Here is an 18,153-nt window from a genome sequence, read left to right as displayed (position 1 = left end):
GTCCCGTCCTACATGTTAAATGTTGACCAGGGGCCCCTTGTAAAGCGCTTTGAGCACATTTAGTAGATATTGCACTATATAACGCTCAATTTAAAAAAAATAAATTTCAATGATGATGATATGGTGGTGGTGGTTGCAGTAGTAGTAGTGGTAGTGATGATAATGTGGTGGTGGTTGTAGTTGTAGTAGTAGTGATAGTGATGATGATGTGGTGGTGGTTGTAATAGTAGTGGTAGTGATGATGATGTGGTTGTGGTGGTTGTAGTAGTAGTTGTAATGGAGATGATATGGTGGTAGTGGTGGTTGCAGTAGTAGTGGTAGTGATGACGATGTGGTTGTGGTGGTTGTAGTAGTAGTGGTAATGGTAATGATATGGTGGTAGTGGTGGTTGTAGTAGTAGTGGTAATGGTAATGATATGGTGGTGGTTGTAGTAGTAGTGGTCGTGATGACGATGTGGTTGTGGTGGTTGTAGTAGTAGTGGCAGTGATGCTATTGTGGTGGTGATTGTAGTAGTTGAGGTAGTGATGTGGTGGTGGTTGTAGTAGTAGTGGTGGTGGTGGTTGTGGTAGTAGTGGTAATGATGATGATATGGTGGTGGTGGTTGCAGTAGTAGTGGTAGTGATGACGATGTGGTTGTGGTGATTGTAGTAGTGGTAGTGATGATGATGTGCTGGTGGTGGTGTAGTAGTAGTGGTAGTGATAATGATGTGGGGCTGGTGGTTGTAGTATAGTGTTAGTGATGATATTGTGGTGGTGGTTGTAGTAGTAGATGATGTGGTGGTTGGAAAACACATTACAGGTTATTATAATACATGATTACACACATTCTCTAACTTCATTTTTGACAGCTTCGTTGTGCCATAAATATACGCAACAGTTCTGAAACATTTTATTGTGGATTTTGATATTGTTTGTTGTTTTTCTTGTGTCGTTATGTTGACATAGATACCGAATGAATGGTAATTACTACATTCTCAGCCAACAACAAAATGGCGCTGAATGCTTTCATTGGTGGACACTTTTTAGGCTTCGTACGTATTCTCATTCGTTTAATTCTATGGTTGAGACCGAGTTTACAATATTGATGATTCCTTTAGGTAGCGAAATGTTTGTTGGATGGATTTAATTTTCTTCCCTCAAAAATGCCTCGACAGAGGCCTTCTTCTTCTTCTTCTTCTTCTTCTTCTTCTTCTTCTTCTTCTTCTTCTTCTTCTTCTTCTTCTTCTTCTTCTTCTTCTTCTTCTTCTTCTTCTTCCTCCTCCTCCTCCTCCTCCTCTCCTTCCTCCTCCTCCTACCCCGTCTCCCCCTCCTCATCCTCCCCCTTCTCCTCATCCTCCCCCTTCTCCTCATCCTCCCCTTCTCCTCCTCCTCCTCCTCCTCCTCCTCCTCCTCCTCCTCCTCCTCCTCCTCTTTATCTTCTCCCTCACACTGGTATTAAGTCCGTAGGACTGTATATTACTGTCTAATGACATTAAAAAAAACAAAAAACAAAACCAAAACAATAACAACTCAAAATTATTCAAATACAATCTGCTTCTAATTCTTTTCCCCACAATTCCCTCTTTCCCTCTGCCCCTCACCTTTCTATTGCCGCACGTGGTACCTCTGGCTGCTGTCTGTTCGTAACAAGTCCCTGTGGTGGAGGGGTCGTAACAGAACATGGAGGTACAGATGTCTAGTGACGATCCAAACTCGGTACCCTGAGTGGGACAGAGAGTTTTAAATAAAAAAAAAAAACATTATAGAAGGAATGAAGTTGACGTCACTCAACTCTTTGCTATTGTTTTCAATCGAAGTCTACCTCCAGTCCCAGGCTTGAGATCTTTTGCCAAGCAAGATGAAGGTCAGTTAAATAAAGTTTAAAAAATAAAATAAAATTCCTTTTATTCATCCTATAGGGGAATGTTTTCAATCGAGTCTATTCCAAGGGAAAACTGGAATAACCCAGGCGTCAGCCGCAGTGCAGCGCCGCAAATTGAGGTAGGGCGATAGCTCAAATGGTAGAGCACTCGTCGCTTCACACGCAAAGGGACAGAGAAAGATCCCGGGTGCAATCGAGGCTTTTTTTTCTGCCCCCTCTCCATCTGTCCATATTAGCAGTGAATGGGTAGCTGAGTCTGTTAGATTTGTCGGAAAGTACTTTGCGATAGACTAGCGTCCTGTCCAAAGAATAGCAAGCAATTGTTATTGTCCGTTTCACGTTATAGAAACCGGGATAAACTCCGCTTCATGGGCCGAATGGCTCTGAAGAGATTTTTTTTCTTCTTCACATATAAAGATGAACCTTCGACATGTCAAACAGTCTTACACTGCGGCTATGCGGTCTGATACTCGATTCTGGACCGGAAGGTCCAGGGTTAAAGCCCCACTCCGAGCGGCGCATCGTTGAATAATTGGAAACGGCTCTTTACTCAAATTCTCTCACCTTACGTTTGGGCAGAATGATTACCTGATCGTCGGCAGCATTAAGATAAGATAAGAGATAAGATAAGATATACTTTATTCATCCCCCCCCCCAAAAAAAAAAAAAATTAAAAAAAATGGAAATTCGTTTACATTGGTCCCGTCTGAAAATTTGTAATTGTTTCGCTAACATTCGTCATGTCTCGTCCCACATGTTAAGTGTTATTATATACTGGGGGCCTCTTGTAAAGCGCTTTGAGCACGTTTAGTGGATTTTGTTCTAGATAAATGCTGAAGTTAAGTATCAGGTCTAAGACATTTTGACAAGATCATCAAAATCTGAAATATTTTGATAGAGGAAAGGCTTTTCAATCCAACATTTGACCCAGGAGCACGAAAATATGTGCAGATGGAAACTTGGGAACGGTCATGCCTGCCGGGCGGGTGGTTGGATGGGAGCATCACCCTTGAATCATATACCTATGATGTTCGCATGGGTGTACGATCCGATAGTGATGTCGTTTCTTCTTCTCTTTACTAGCCTATCCTGCTTCTTTTGTTTGTGATTGTATTTTTGACAGGGGATATTTTTTTTCCTGTAAATCCTCTGCCTGTTTGTTCTTGGTTATTTATAATTTAGCTTATGATATCTTTAGGTTATGCTTTTGATTGACATTTGTACTATTTTTGTTAGATTGCTTGTTTTTTTGTTTCAGCGGTCTCTCATATAACCTCAATTGTGTTGGAAGAGACCTAAAGCAACAAACAAACAAAAAAAAAATCATGCCTGCCGGAAATGTCAGGCAACTCCAGAGACCAGTGATCACATCGTTCTCCACTGTCCAGTAACTAAACTTGAAGGTGGCTATGACACACAGTTCTTAGGGCGGAGGGAAATTCCGAATGGGGTTGACGAACTGAATTTGGAGGTGTAGCCATACGCTACTACTACTACTACTACTACTACTACTACTACTACTACTACTACTACTACTACTACTACTACTACAACTACTACTACTACTACTACTACTACTACTACTACTACTACTACTACTACTACTACTACTACTACTACTACTACTACTACTACTACTACTACTACTACTACTACTACTACTACTACTACTGCTACCTAGGAAAATAAAAATAACAACAATCAGTAAATCATTTTACCCGGCAAAGTCTTGACTTCGGTCCGTAGATCATTCGACACTGGTCTTCTGGAGAATACATCTGACCAGGGAGTTGTCCCGAAACGTCGACAACGCTTGCACTTATAGGTAGTGCGAAGGTCAGACACGTACGCCCTCGTCTGAAAAGGGGACAAATATATATATATATGTCAATACTGGTCCATGACCCTAATTTTCAGTTTACTTATTTCCAAGAACTATTTTTTTGGGGTTCCAATCCGAGACTTTCTAATTTAACAGATATAATACCGCCCCCTCCCACCCCCAACTAATCAAGTTTTATGTTAAAAAAATTCAAAAACTTCACCAAAATCAACAATTTATCTAAAATTAGCATCGCAATACAAGGCGACGTCCATCAATAGAAAGTGAAAACATGAGCTGTTTGTAGAAGTATGTAAGAAAACAAATGACCCCACTAGTTGTATTATTGAATATAACTGTCCTAGTCCCAGAGTGGTAATAATGAATAGTATACAAAAATGTTGCATAACTATTTCAGTAGCATGTTGTATAGGCAGCTTCTTAGGATTACGGGACGTCAATGAGCGGTGATGATCTTTATTGGCGACCAACATTTATTTAGACTAGAAAATAAGAAACAATCACTCTGAAACCAGAAGATCAATAACACAAGGTATCCAGTCCTCCGGAAGAGTGGTTTTACACTTCCAATGAAATGAGAACCAGTTTTTATGACATCATAATTCCTTATCTTCCCTATTAAAACTCATAAATAATAATGTGAAAGTGAATGTAAGCTTCCATTTAATTACAAAAACAGATCAAATCAGATCAAATTTTATCAACAAAACAGGATGAATGAAACACTACAGATGAATGAGACAATGTTAACAACGCCACTACCACATTATCTCATTCATCTGTAGTGTTTCATTCATCCTGTTTTGTCGATAAAGGGGAATCCCGAAACGTTCATTTGATCTGTTATTGTAATTAAATCGAAGCTTGCATTCAATTTCACATTATTATTTATTTCTTCGAGCTTCGAGCAGCAACATTTACATTAACTATTAAAACTCACGACGTGAAAAGCTGTTTGTTAATGAAGCTGGTAAAATAAGTGACACTACAATACGAAAACTTCCAAGGGTTGAGCTTGTTAAGTGACGTTTCCCTGGAGCTCCCCCCGGCCATGATGTATCTGTCTGACGACTTGCAAGTGTTGTCATCTCCATCGTGTTGGGCCGACAAGCTGGAAAATCAGCAAGAAAACGTGTTTTGTCTTTAGCCGTTATAAAAAAAAAACCCAAACAAACCCGTAAAAAGGTATAAACAGAATCTTAGGATTACGGGACGTAAAAGAATGAGGATGGATGATCTTAATGGACGACCAGCATAATAATATATTTAGGCTAGAAAATAAGATGCCATCACTCTGACACCAGAAGAGTAATTACACAACGTATGTACCCACTCATCCGGAAGAATGGCTTTACACTTCCAATAAGATTGGAACCATTTTTTTGACAGCACACTTTTGTTTCCGATTGAATGATCTTGTAATCTTATGGTCTTGTGATATGGCACTTGGCTTTTGACTTATATATCCCCGGTTCGAGTCGGGGAAATGTTGAGTCCGTAGATAATATTCTTTACTCACATTCTCTCATCGTACTCACGTGTAAAATGAGTATTTGACATATAACTGTGCTGTCCTTTTTGAAAAATTACTTGTTTTAGCGCCTCAAAGGCATGTCTTGTCTTATATGTCAAGCGATTAAAAAAAAATATTTTGCTGTTAGCTTCGGACCCCTTGTAAATCTCTTTGAGCATAATGTAATTTAGTGCATTTAGGGAAGAAAAGACGTAACATCAAACTCTCCAATGTTTCCGCTCCTGAATCCTTGGGAGTGTGTATGTGACCAGTCCTTTGGAGTACAAATAAAGAATAGGTTACATAAAGGTGGTTTGCCTATCTACATCTGTAGCAGGATGTATAGTAAGATTCTTGGGATAATTTGACATAAAAGAGCGAGGAAGGACGATGCTTATTGACGACCAGCGTATATTTGGGTTAGAATATAAAATAACTAACTAGACTAAAGCTTTTATATAGGCAATGTCCAATAAATGTGCTCAAAGCGCTTTACAAAGGATCAGTGACCAATAGCAACACGTAACATGTAGAACGAGACATAACGCCTGTTAGGCGATATTACAATTTTTTTCCGACAGAGGAAACGCTGTTGACGGCCAGGTACTCATTTTACACCTGAGTACGGTGAGAGAATGTGAGTAAAGAGTCTTTTCCAAGGACTCAACTATGCGCTGAGCGAGGCTCGAACCCAGGACTTTCCGATCCTAAAGCGAATGTCATGCCACAAGACCACATAGCCGCACTCTGACACCAGAAGATGAATTACACATATGTATTTAGTCCTCCGGAAGAGAGGTTTTACACTTTCAACGAAATAGGAATCAGTTTATTGACATCACAGTTTTCTTCCCTATTGCTATGTAGTTTTCATCGTGTAACGGTCCCAACGGTCCCTCAAGAATGTTCAATGTCTAGGTTCCTAGAACCGGTCCTTGCGGTTCTCATTTCCCAGGAACCGTAGAACCGTGGTCCTTAAGCACAACTATGAAAAAGACTTTCACACTATGACCTCGACGTACCCATGGCCTAGTTCATGAGAGGCTGTGTCCACAGACTGAAATCCACCAAGATCTTCCACCACTGACACACTCTTTCCGTCCGTGCGACACATCGTTGATGTGTAAGCTAAACCTGGAGAAGAAACAAGGGAACAATATTAGGTGTTTATGTATATCCTAATTCTCAGAGTAAATATAAGCTGCTAGATGCTATGGACTATAAAAAGTAATAAACAAAAATGAATTTAACAGGTTGACCCCCCCCCCAAATAAAGCAAAAGAAAAAAAATCCCACAAAAACCCCACAAAAAAAAAACAAAACAAAAAACGAACAACGAAAAAGAAAAAACAAACAAACAAAAAAAAAAAACAAACAAACTAACAAACAAAACAAAAAAGCCCCAAAAACCCAACAAAACAAACAAACAAACAAACAAAAATAAAAATCAACAAAAAACAAAAAAAACCCCAAAAAAACAAAAAAACAAACAAAAGCACACAACAGAAAAAAACACAAAACAACAGCAACCACTCCAATCCCCCCTCCCCCCCAAAAAAAAACAAAAACAAAAAAATAATAATAAAAAATAGAAAAAAAGCCCCCAAAACCCACAAGAAAAAACAAACTCAAATGCCTTCTTCAGCTTACAACAAAAATCAATGAAAACATAATTTGGTGCTCAATTTGGCACGTCCTTTGTAACCAGGCGAACGTTTCTTTTAGTTTACATTCCAAGATCTTGTTACAGAGAGGTCAGCTATCGATCTGGCTTTTAAGTAATGTATTGTTTTCATTTGTTTTTGTTGTTGTTGTTGTTGCTGTTGGTTGGAGAAGGTATTTGAGCCCGAAACGTTTCATGTTTGCTATTTTGTTCTTTTTTGAAGCTATTATTCATTTTTGTTTATTTCAGAAAAAGAATACTGTGGGCTCCAGGCATACATGAGTATTCATGAAGTCTTTACTCAACAGAATGTTTTTTCGGCTTTGTGGTCTCGTGGTATGACACTTGCCTTCGGATCGGAAGGCTCTTAACTCACATTCTCTCCCTGTACTCAGGTGTAAAACGAGTGCCTAGCAGTTATCAGCGTTGTCTGCCGGAAGAAATAGTGTAATATCGTCTAACATTCTACATGTCTAACATTCTTCTAAAAGAACAGTTGCGGATGGTTCGGGATCCCATGTAAAGCGTGTTGAGTACGTTTAGTGTAAATGTTGCTGCTCGAAGCTAAAAGAAATGAATAACAATGTGAAATTGAATGTAAGCTTCAATTTAATTACAATAAGAGATCAAATGAACGTTTCAGGTTTCCCCTTTATCGACAAAACAGGACGAATGAAACACTACAGATGAATGAGATAACGGCGTTGACAACGCCACTACCACATCATCTCATTCGTCTGTAGTGTTTCATTCATCCTGTTTTGTTGATAAAGGGGAAACCCGAAACGTTCATTTGATCTCTTATTGTAATCAAATTGAAGCTTACATTCCATTTAATTTCACATTGTTATTCATGAGTACGTTTAGTAGATATTGCGCTAGATAAATGTTCATATTCTTTCTTTCTTCCAAGGGACTCTTGTCACATTCGTTACGATCCAACCAATACCTTTATCATTCAGATTTCTTTTTTAAATCACACAATTTAAAGAAAAATGTTTTATTATAGGTATAATAACGTGACACTGTGTTGTAGAGTTCATTTTGCTGATCAATATTATGCATAGAATGTATTTGTTGCTTTTCTGCTTGAGTAAGAATTATTTTGTTTGTTTGTGTTGGGTGGGTGTGAAACTTTGTGAAAAATTAAAAAAAAGGCTGAGAAGGAAAGGATTAAGGACTTCTTACATGGATTTATCCTGGCATATTTGAAGATTCTTAGTTCTCGTTGTAATAACAATAAAAACAAGATGCCGAGGTTTGGCCTTATCTAGTGTAATAGTGACGTGAATAGATCGTTTAAACTATGGATGGAGTGCGCTTGGCCAAGAATATCATAACATTGCCACCCGGAAGTATAACGGACCAACAAACAAAACTATGTGTAATTATGAACTTTTATAGTCTGGTTCATACCGTTTAGTGAGAATTACTCATAAACGCGGATGGCAAAAAACAATAACAAAGACTAGAGTGACGTCATCTTCATTCTATCTACAAGGCTGGAGATGCACGAAGAGGAACTCCAAAATAAACATTAGGTCACTCACCTGTTGTTGAATTTGTTTTGGCTCCTCCGCCCAAAGATGACGTCAAATCGTACCTGAGAATGATTCAAAATGAGAATAATAAATTATATATTCCAGCCCGCAAAATTCAATCGTAAACAAAACACCAAACCATGTGTAATCGTAATTATTAATAAGCATATTAAAGAGAATTGGTGAGAACTGATCACTTCTCTGGTGATTGTTTTAACAAAGATTCGAATGACGTCAGCATAATTCATTCTATAAAAGAGGCATCTGCGAAATATTACAAAATTCATTATTTACCAAAAACTCGCACCTTGGGAAAAAGTCTGGGCTTAAAATTTTGACATACTATGCGTTTATCAATTCAGTTATAATGAAAAAGTAATATTATGGCTAAATTAGCCTCCATGTTCCTTTAATTTTACTTAAGTCATATAGAAATAATTAAAGGAAAAGTGGTTTGAACAGTAAACTCAAGCAGACTTGATTGGCGTTCTCAGAAATCTTACCTATTAAAAGAACAGATACTTTTTCAAGAGGGAAACGCTGATATAGTTACATTATATGCATCTATATAATTAATATATAATAAAAGGAAACATAACGATCGTAAATGATATAGTCATGCACATCGTCTCTTAAAACACCCCGCCATAAAACAACACATTTTTGACTGATTTCTTCAAGGCGAAAGATGCCACCTCTGGCAATGACAGCTCACACTACTATGTTATGACGATCGACCCAATCAGCAAATTCTTCACCGCATTCGTGCACAGTCGCAAACCCGCCCGGAAGCTTCGTCGCAACACACCGTTCAACTAGATGATCTGCGGTTTCGGGTTCTATCCGAAAGTCCCCACTGATGAAGCGATTTTGCCGTGAGGCAGGTTCTCGACCGAAGCCGATTCGCTACCACCCAGTGTCTCCTCTTACTGGTGGAGAAGCCTGGCAACTTCTCACCTAGTTTCGAGGAGTGTATGTCCCCGCCCCTTCGAGGCAATGGCAAAAACCGAGTCGGCTCAGTCCAAGACAAAGAGAGAAAGCCAGACGAAAGGACACAACAGATATACAAAAAAAAAGTGTATAAGATAATTCAAGAGCTGGCTTCCCTAAAACACCATAAGACGTTGAGGAAACCCTTATAGACAACATATTTACCCTGTAAACAACATCACGTGGTCATACGGGTTGACCATATCACTGCCAGACGTAGACACAAATATGCTGAAATCCTGGAGGGCCAACTGGGCATCAACCTCATCCCAGGGGGTGTCTGTCACTCTGTGGCGCTCCGTGAATGTAGCCGCTGACAAGGCCTGAGTCACATTTTAAAAAAACGAATAAGAACAAATTATACAGGTATTAAACACAAGTCTTTCCAAAAAGGTTTGAACCCCATTGCCACCGCGAAGTTTTTATTCTCTCTTGTCTTCTGGCACTTTCCTACTCACTTCATTTCTTGTTATCAAAAAAGAAAGACACACAAAAAAGCAACCAAGAAGTTTGTGATGTCACAGGAATTGAACCAACCTTGTTCCACATAATAAAGTCAAGAATATTGAAATATTTTGGCCATGTAAAAAGACACAACTCCATTATGAAAGATTTTTAGAGGTCAAAGTTGAAGGCAGGAGACCAAAGGGTAGGCCACTAAGAACATGAATGGATGATGTCAAAGGCTGGAATGGACTCTCTACAGCTGAATGTAACCAAAATGCGTGAAACAGAGAAGAGTGGCGTATCATTTCAAGCCGACCTCCACCTGTGAGATGTCACCGGAAGTAAGTAAAGGTAAGTATGGAAAATACCAGTAGGAAGTGATTTGTTCGATAAAGTGTTGCAGAAATTCTTTTTGATTCAAACTGAGAATTTACATAGCATAATTCCATTAAACATGCTCAAAGCGTTTTGAAAGAGGTCCCTAGCCAACAGCAGCACTTAACATGTGGGACGAGACATGACGCCTGTTAGGCGATATTATATATATATTTTCAACAGAGACAACGCTGTTAACGGTCAGGTGCTAATTTACACATTTGTATGATGAGAAAATGTGAGTAAAAGTATTTTCCAAGGACTCAACTATACCCCACTTGGAGCAGGACTCAAATCATAACCTTCCGATCCGAAGGCCAGTGTCATACCACTAGACCACTTAGCCGCACCATAAAAAAATAGATGAATAATCAACATGTAAATATGGGGGCAGCGTGGCTCAGCGTTACGGTCTCTGCTTCGTACCCGAAAGGTACCGAGTTCGATCACGTGCCACCGAGCTGTGTGGCTTTGAGCAAGTCACCTCGCCCTAGCTCAAACGCGGCGTTGCACTGCGGCTAACGCCTGGGTTATTCCAGTCTTCCCTTGGAATAAACCCTAGAGACAAATTTCCCCTATGGGATGAATAAAGGGAATTTTTTTAAATATAAAAGACACAAGTTGAAAGAAACTAGTTCGTTGAAATGAGCCAGACTTGTTTACTTGATTCTTACGACTAAAACCTCGATAGTAACTAACAATATGCCGTTATGATGTCTCGCGCTCTCTGCAAAGGTTTTTTACATTCTTATCTTGCTTATCTTATCATATCTTATCTTATCTTACTAAAGGCTTAATAGGAATTATCCTTTAAATGCCTTATACAATAGTTTATAATTACAGAATCTCATAATATAGCTTACATTATATCATTCACAGACAGTTTAACACAACTTTGAATGTCAGGAAAAATGTATCAATACGGCAATGTAAAATCGAAATGAATCATAAATTTACAAAAGTCCTAGTACAATGATATATTAATGACAAAAATAATCATGAAAGCAACATTCTTGCGTTTTTTCATCCGAAAGTTGTCCCCATTACCCTCACAAGCGTGTAACATTGCGTAGTGATTGGAAATGCGCCTGGAATGGCAAAATGCAAGAGTGCATATAGAGATCCCAATAATATGATCAGTGCTTACCTCAGCCACGATGATTTTCGTCACACGAATCCTGATCTTGGTAGCCATTTCCAAGATACTCTGGTATCGGAGATCCATCTGTGGAGGAAGGGTCATGGGTTCTATTACTAGTTGAAAACAACAGCAACTATAAAAAAAAGAATATTTTCAATAAATACATTTGTTGGACGAATAGGTTTCTATACCTCTTGGCCTCATCTGTAGAATTATGTAGAGGAAGAAAAAGAAAGAAAGAAAGAAAGAAAGAAAGAAAGAAAGAAAGAAAGAAAGAAAGAAAGAAGAAGAAGAAGAAGAAGAAGAAGAAGAAGAAGAAGAAGAAGAAGAAGAAGAAGAAGAAGAAGAAGAAGAAGAAGAAGAAGAAGAAGAAGAAGGAGGAGGAGAAGAAGAAGAAGAAGAAGAAGAAGAAGAAGAAGAAGAAGAAGAAGAAGATGAGGAGGAGGAGGAGGAGGAGGAGGAGGAGGAGGAGGAGGAGGTGAAGGAGAAGAAGAAAAAGAAGACGAAGAGGAGGAGGGTAGAAAAAAGAGGAAGAATGGAAGGGAGCTATATAAAAAGATCTTGTATTTGTTTGTGGTTGCTTACCCCATTAAATATGAATGCAAAGTATTCCCTGATGTCCTCCAGTGCCTCCGTTCTTGATGTCGAGGAGTCCAAGAATCGGCGATAGATTCCATAGTCCACGACGGCAACCACGTCAATGTAGTAGTAGCTGTTTTGGCGACTGTGGCGATGGTGTGGATGTGGATGTGGTGGTTGTTGAGGTGATGATGATGATGATGATGATGATGATGATGATGATGATGATGATGATGATGATGATGAAGATGATGATAGGGATGGTGAGTTAGCTGCAGCTCCTATTTTTGATGCTGATGCTTCAGCTGATGAAAAAGATGATGATGATGATGATGATGATGATGATGATGATGATGATGATGAGGATGATGATGATGATGGTGATGATGAGGATGATGATGGTGAGGATGACAGAGGTTTTGATTGCACATAATTTGATGGCTTTCTCCATGATATTTCTGGAGCAATATTTTCTAATAAAAATTGGGGTTCAGTCTTTGATGACGATGATGATGATGATGATGATGATGATGACGACGACGATGATGATGATGATGATGATGATGATGATGATGATGATGATGATGATGATGATGATGAAATGATAGGATTTGGCACTTCTACTACAGAATCTTCTTGTACTGATAATTTCACCTCAGAGGCTGTGAACAAAAGGGAAACACATATATTATAAATATTGTACTATGATTTATATTCTAATATAATAAGAGTATTGTGACTTTAAGCCCTACTTCATCAATGGTATGATCTATATTACATTTCTATGTGCTCGAGATCATTGGTCACATTGGAATATGTGCTCAATGTGACCTACATAGTGACAATTGTTCACAGTTTTTGAAATATCTACCATCACGATTGGTCATTTTGTTCAGCTTGACACATGGGTGTGCTTACAACTTTCATAAACAAAGCAGCCTGTTTACATTTCTGAAGAAATATCCAATCGTTGGACAGCAACAAATCATGTGATTGATGACTTGGTTGGGAGAAAACATGAATATAGATCATTCCCATTTCTCGCTGACTACGAGAAACAATTATATAAACATTTTATTATGTGTAAGTTACCTCTGAGACCCCCCCCCCCCATCACTCTTTCTTTTATTCTGCCCCCCTCCTTTCTCTCTTTCTAGCTTCATCTATCTATCTATCTATCTATCTATCTATCTATCTATCTATCTATCTATCTATCTATCTATCTATCTATCTATCTATCTATCTATCTATCATCTACTATCTATCTATCTATCACTTATCTATCTATCTATTTCCTCTTTCTACTATCTATCTATCTTTATCTATCTATACTTCTTCACTATCTATCTCTCTTCTATCTTCTTCTCTTCTCTCTATCTATCTACTCTATCTATCTATCTATCCCTATCTATACATCTATCTATCTCTATCACACTATCTATCTACATCATCATCTATCTATCTATCTATCACTACATCTATCTACCCACTATCTAACATCTTTCCTTTTTTCATCTTTATCTATTAACTTCTCTCTATTCTCTATATCATCTCTCTCATCCTCTTCTCTTCACACACCATCTACTCTCTCATCCACACCCTCTCTCTCTCCCTCATCTCCTCTCTTCTTCTCCTCACGTTTGGCAGTGAATAGAACTTGAAAGAGAAATAGAAAGAAAGAAAAAAGGAAAAAGGGGGCGGGGAAGAGAAAGAGATAGATAGATTGAGAGAGAGGGAGAGATAGTGAGAGAGTGAGTGAGTAAGAGAGAGAGAGAGAGAGAGAGAGAGAGAGAGAGAGAGGGGGGGGGGGGGGGGGAGGGGAGAGAGAGGGAGAGATGATATAAGGATAATAAAACAGCAGCAACAAATCAATAAACAGAAAACTTACGTGCATAAACCGCATCTCTAAACGATGGGATATTTCTACTCTGTTCAAACATATTGTAAATTATCTCAGTTGACTCGAAAAGAGATGGGGACAAATTTGAACCAACATTCCTTTTTCTTCTTTTGCTCTGTGTTAGTCTATACGTCCTCCCTCTTATATCGGCTTTACTCTGAGAAATAACGATAATAATTGCGGTGGTGATTATTATGACAGAATGGTGGTAGTTGTAGTAACAGTATCACAACAACAACAACAACAACAACAACTACTACTACTACTACTACTACTACTACTACTACTACTACTACTACTACTACTACTACTACTGCTACTACTACTACTTCTAATACTACTAGAGTGTTAATATAGCGCAATATCCACTGAACGTGCATAATTAGCTTTACAAGGGGTCTCTAGTCAAAAACAACAATAAATATGTAGGACGAGACAAAACGCCTGTTGGGCGAACCATAGTTTTTTTTCCGACAGGGACCCCGCATTTAACGGCCAGGTACTCATTGTACACCTGAGTATGGTGAGAGAGTGTGAATAAAGAGCATTTTTCCAACAATGCGCCGCTCAGAGCGGGACTCCAACCTAGGACCTTCCGATCCGAAGTCGAGGGTCATACCACAAAACCTCATAGCCGCAAAAATACCAATAAATAATCCCCCCCCCCAAAAAAAAAAGAGAAAAAAAAAAGAAAAAAAAAAAAAAGAAAAGAAAATGAAAATAACAAAAAAATACAAAAACAACAACAACAAAAACAAAACAAAATCAAAACAAATTTTTGCTCTCCCGCGCCAATGCAGGTAGACATTTTAAAACGAAATCTTGAAAGGCAAGTTACAAATTGCGTTGCCGTACATTTCCAATCAAAATAAACCCTCTGTGTTCGACATAGGGCTGTTTAACTATTCACGGATATTATTTACTCAAACCTGGTAATGGTGAAACAAGTCGAGGGTTTCGTTTGCATTTAGCTTGTCTTTAAGAGTTTAACGGCGACACGTTGGGGTCACATCAGGACTCAGAAAAAGAACATTACACACACCACACACACACACACACACACACACACACGCACACAAACAAACACACACATACATACATACCCACATGCACAATCACAGATAGAGAAAGAAAGATGGAGAGCGAGCGAGTCCTACATATTTTTCTTCTTTATTTTTTGCAAGAAAAATATGTAGGACTAACAGAAAATAATTTCAAAACAAGATACAACCTCCACACCTGAACATTTAGAAACACTAACAAAAAAAAAAACATCCACAAAACTCAGCGAACATATTTGGAAATTAAAAGACAACAAACTAGACCACAACATTTCATGGAAAATTTTATCTAAAGCAACCGGATACACACCAACATCAAAACAATGTAGCTTATGCCTGGAAGAGAAATATACTATAATCAAACACCCTCATGAAGCCACACTCAACATGAAAAGTGAGATGTACGGAAAGTGTCCCCATCGGCGTAAATTCTTGTTAAGCAACTTTAAACCGGAACCACTTCAAGAAACAACAACAGTCAACAAAACAACTCAGTCCTGACGATGGCAAATTAAGCCTGAAACATTAATGTAGACTGTCTCAAACATTGTGGTAAATATTTTAAATAATAATAATAATAATAATAATAATAATAATAATATATATATATATATATATATATATATATATATATATATATATATATATATATATATATATAATGTAAATTTTCACTCACATTTTTTGCCGAGACGACTCGTTTCTGTGTATTTCTCACACTTCCTCAGTCGGCATAATCCATTTTGTCATGTCCGTAGAAAACTCCAAACTAAAGTTGTTTTGCTGTGTAGTGGTGATTAGTTTTGATGTGTATTGCGATGTGCTCTCATGTTTATATTATAATATAAACATGAGAGCACATCACAATACACATCAAAACTAATCACCACTACACAGCGAAACAACTTTAGTTTGGAGTTTTCTACGGACATGACAAAATGGATTATGCCGACTGAGGAAGTGTGAGAAATACACAGAAACGAGTCGTCTCGGCAAAAAATGTGAGTGAAAATTTACATTATATATTAGCTCTAACCACCATTATCGAGCACTTTCGTACCTACAAGTACCCACCAACACTCATAAATATATATATCTCGCGCGCGCGCGCGCGAGAGAGAGAGAGAGAGAGAGAGAGAGAGAGAGAGAGAGAGAGAGAGAGAGAGAGAGAGAGAGAGAGAGAGAGAGAGAGTGTGTGTGTGTTAAACATTTGGGTTCATCAATATTTCCATAAATCATAGAATAATAACATAAAATGTGTCACTATTTAAAAAAAAAAAGAAAAAAGAAAAGCAGCGCATCATGACTGAAGTAAACTTGAAAAATGTCTTTTTAGATTTAATACTGGCCAGAAAACGTTTATTTCCTCTATCTATCGATTAGATTGACTCGACGTGCACTTGTTTGCAGGTCTGATAACCCAATTCCTTATGGGCTCATTGTTGTAATGGAAATCTAAAATAAAATGACTGTCCATTTCAACAATATTAAACTTGGCCCATAAACGGGTTCATATGTCAGACCTGCATGTATTTACACGTCGGATTGACTCCTTCTTTATCCAAATTCTTTGCCCCGCTAATTTTGATCATTTCGCGGTCTTTTTAATCCATCAATTTGAAGAGTAAAAGTACAATTTTCTGAAAAGTAAAAGTAGAATTTATGTTGCTTTTTATGATGATGATGATGATGATGATGATGATGATGATGATGATGATGATGATGAGGATGATGATGTTGATGGTAGATCATATAGCAATTGAACTGCTTCTGCCACTGTTTAAATTATATTTGTTATTGGCTGGAGAATGATTTTGAACCTGAAAAGATCCGTGTTAAATATTCTATTCTATTTGAAGTTGTTTCATCGTTGGTTTCCATCTATGACAGAAACAAACCACTTACCATTGTGAAGATATTCCCCCTTTTCCGATCCCTCCGAATTTCAACCTCGGCCTCATTCTCCAAATCCTGATAATACGCTATGTCCTGTTATAAATATGGATATAAGAAACGAAAACGTAATAATAATAATAATAATAATAATAATAATAATAATAATAATAATAATAATAATAATAATAATAATAATAATAATAATAATAATCATCGTCGTCGTCATCATCATCATCATCATCATCATCATCATCATCATCATCATCATCATCACCATCATCATCATCATCATCATCATCATCATCATCATCATCATCATCATCATCATCATCATCATCATCATCATCATCATCATCATCATCCTCATAATCATCATCATCATCATCCTCATCATCAACATCTTCATCATCATCATCATCATCTTCATCATCATCATCATAATCATCATCATCATGACTTATCCCTCCTGGACGTGGCCCCCGCAGCTCACAGGCTTATTCATCCATTCGCTGATATCTTGTGACCAACTTCTGCTTGGTCTCTTTCCCCCTCTTTTACCCTCCAGAAAAATTCTTTCAAGGGTGTCATGGCTCTTGATGTGTCCAAAAAAAAAAAAAAGGCACGTTTTAATTTCTGTATCATGGCTCCAAGGGACTCTTTCACATTTTTGTTAGTTCCCTCTGCTGTACATAGAATGGGGAGAACTCTCCGGTAGCATAAATTGTTTTTAAAAAAGATTTAAATGTGATGACTGAAGAAGGACGTCCAAACCCCCAGCTTGAAATTTCCCCTTGAGCTTGGGCGCAATATCCTCTAAACGTGCTCAAAGGGCTTTATAAGTGTCCCTGACCAATAGCAACACGTAACATTTAGAACGAGACATGACGCCTGTTAGGCGATATTCCATTTTTTCCGACAGAGACAACGCTGTTAACGACCGGGTACAGTGAGAGAATGTGAATAAAGAGCTTTTTTCAAGGACTCAATTATGCGCCGAGCGAGGCTCGAACCCAGGACCTTCCGATCCGAAAGTGAGTGCCATACCACTAGACCACATAGCCGCACATAGTCCCCTTATTTCAATTACATTTGTGCGACTTTGTTGACTTATTGCATGTCACTCACCTTCCAATATGTAGGTACCTGATTCGAGTCCTGAACTGGGTGCGAAACGTTGAGGCCTTGGAAAAGAAAAGACTCTTTAATTACATTCTCTCACCGAATTAAGGTGTGAAATGAGTGTCTGACCGGTAACAGCTTTAACTCTAATAGAGCCTGACAGGCCTCATGTCTTGTCCTAAGTAAATCGCTCTGAGCACATTTATTGTGTAAAGCGCTATAC

General features: G+C 38.2%; 1 protein-coding gene across 1 annotated transcript in view; it reads right to left on the bottom strand.

Annotated features, from left to right (window-relative positions):
• LOC144978651 (uncharacterized) overlaps positions 1-18,153 on the bottom strand; it is a 70,820-nt gene that overhangs the window by 12,691 nt on the left and 39,976 nt on the right. The window contains exons 4-13 of the mRNA XM_078924966.1: positions 16,821-16,904; positions 13,843-14,011; positions 11,961-12,616; positions 11,382-11,459; positions 9,578-9,735; positions 8,432-8,484; positions 6,241-6,352; positions 4,646-4,816; positions 3,581-3,719; positions 1,582-1,701 (exon numbers count right to left, since the gene is read on the bottom strand). Of these exons, the coding sequence (XP_078781092.1) occupies positions 1,582-1,701; positions 3,581-3,719; positions 4,646-4,816; positions 6,241-6,352; positions 8,432-8,484; positions 9,578-9,735; positions 11,382-11,459; positions 11,961-12,616; positions 13,843-14,011; positions 16,821-16,904 (1,740 nt within the window). The remainder of the gene's footprint in view (positions 1-1,581; positions 1,702-3,580; positions 3,720-4,645; positions 4,817-6,240; positions 6,353-8,431; positions 8,485-9,577; positions 9,736-11,381; positions 11,460-11,960; positions 12,617-13,842; positions 14,012-16,820; positions 16,905-18,153) is intronic.

The sequence above is a fragment of the Berghia stephanieae genome, chromosome 8 (assembly GCF_034508935.2).
Source record: "Berghia stephanieae isolate SIO BIC M18660-M18661 chromosome 8, UCSD_Bste_1.3, whole genome shotgun sequence".
Classification (NCBI taxonomy): Eukaryota; Metazoa; Mollusca; class Gastropoda; order Nudibranchia; family Aeolidiidae; genus Berghia; species Berghia stephanieae.
This window is presented reverse-complemented; position numbering and strand designations above follow the sequence as displayed.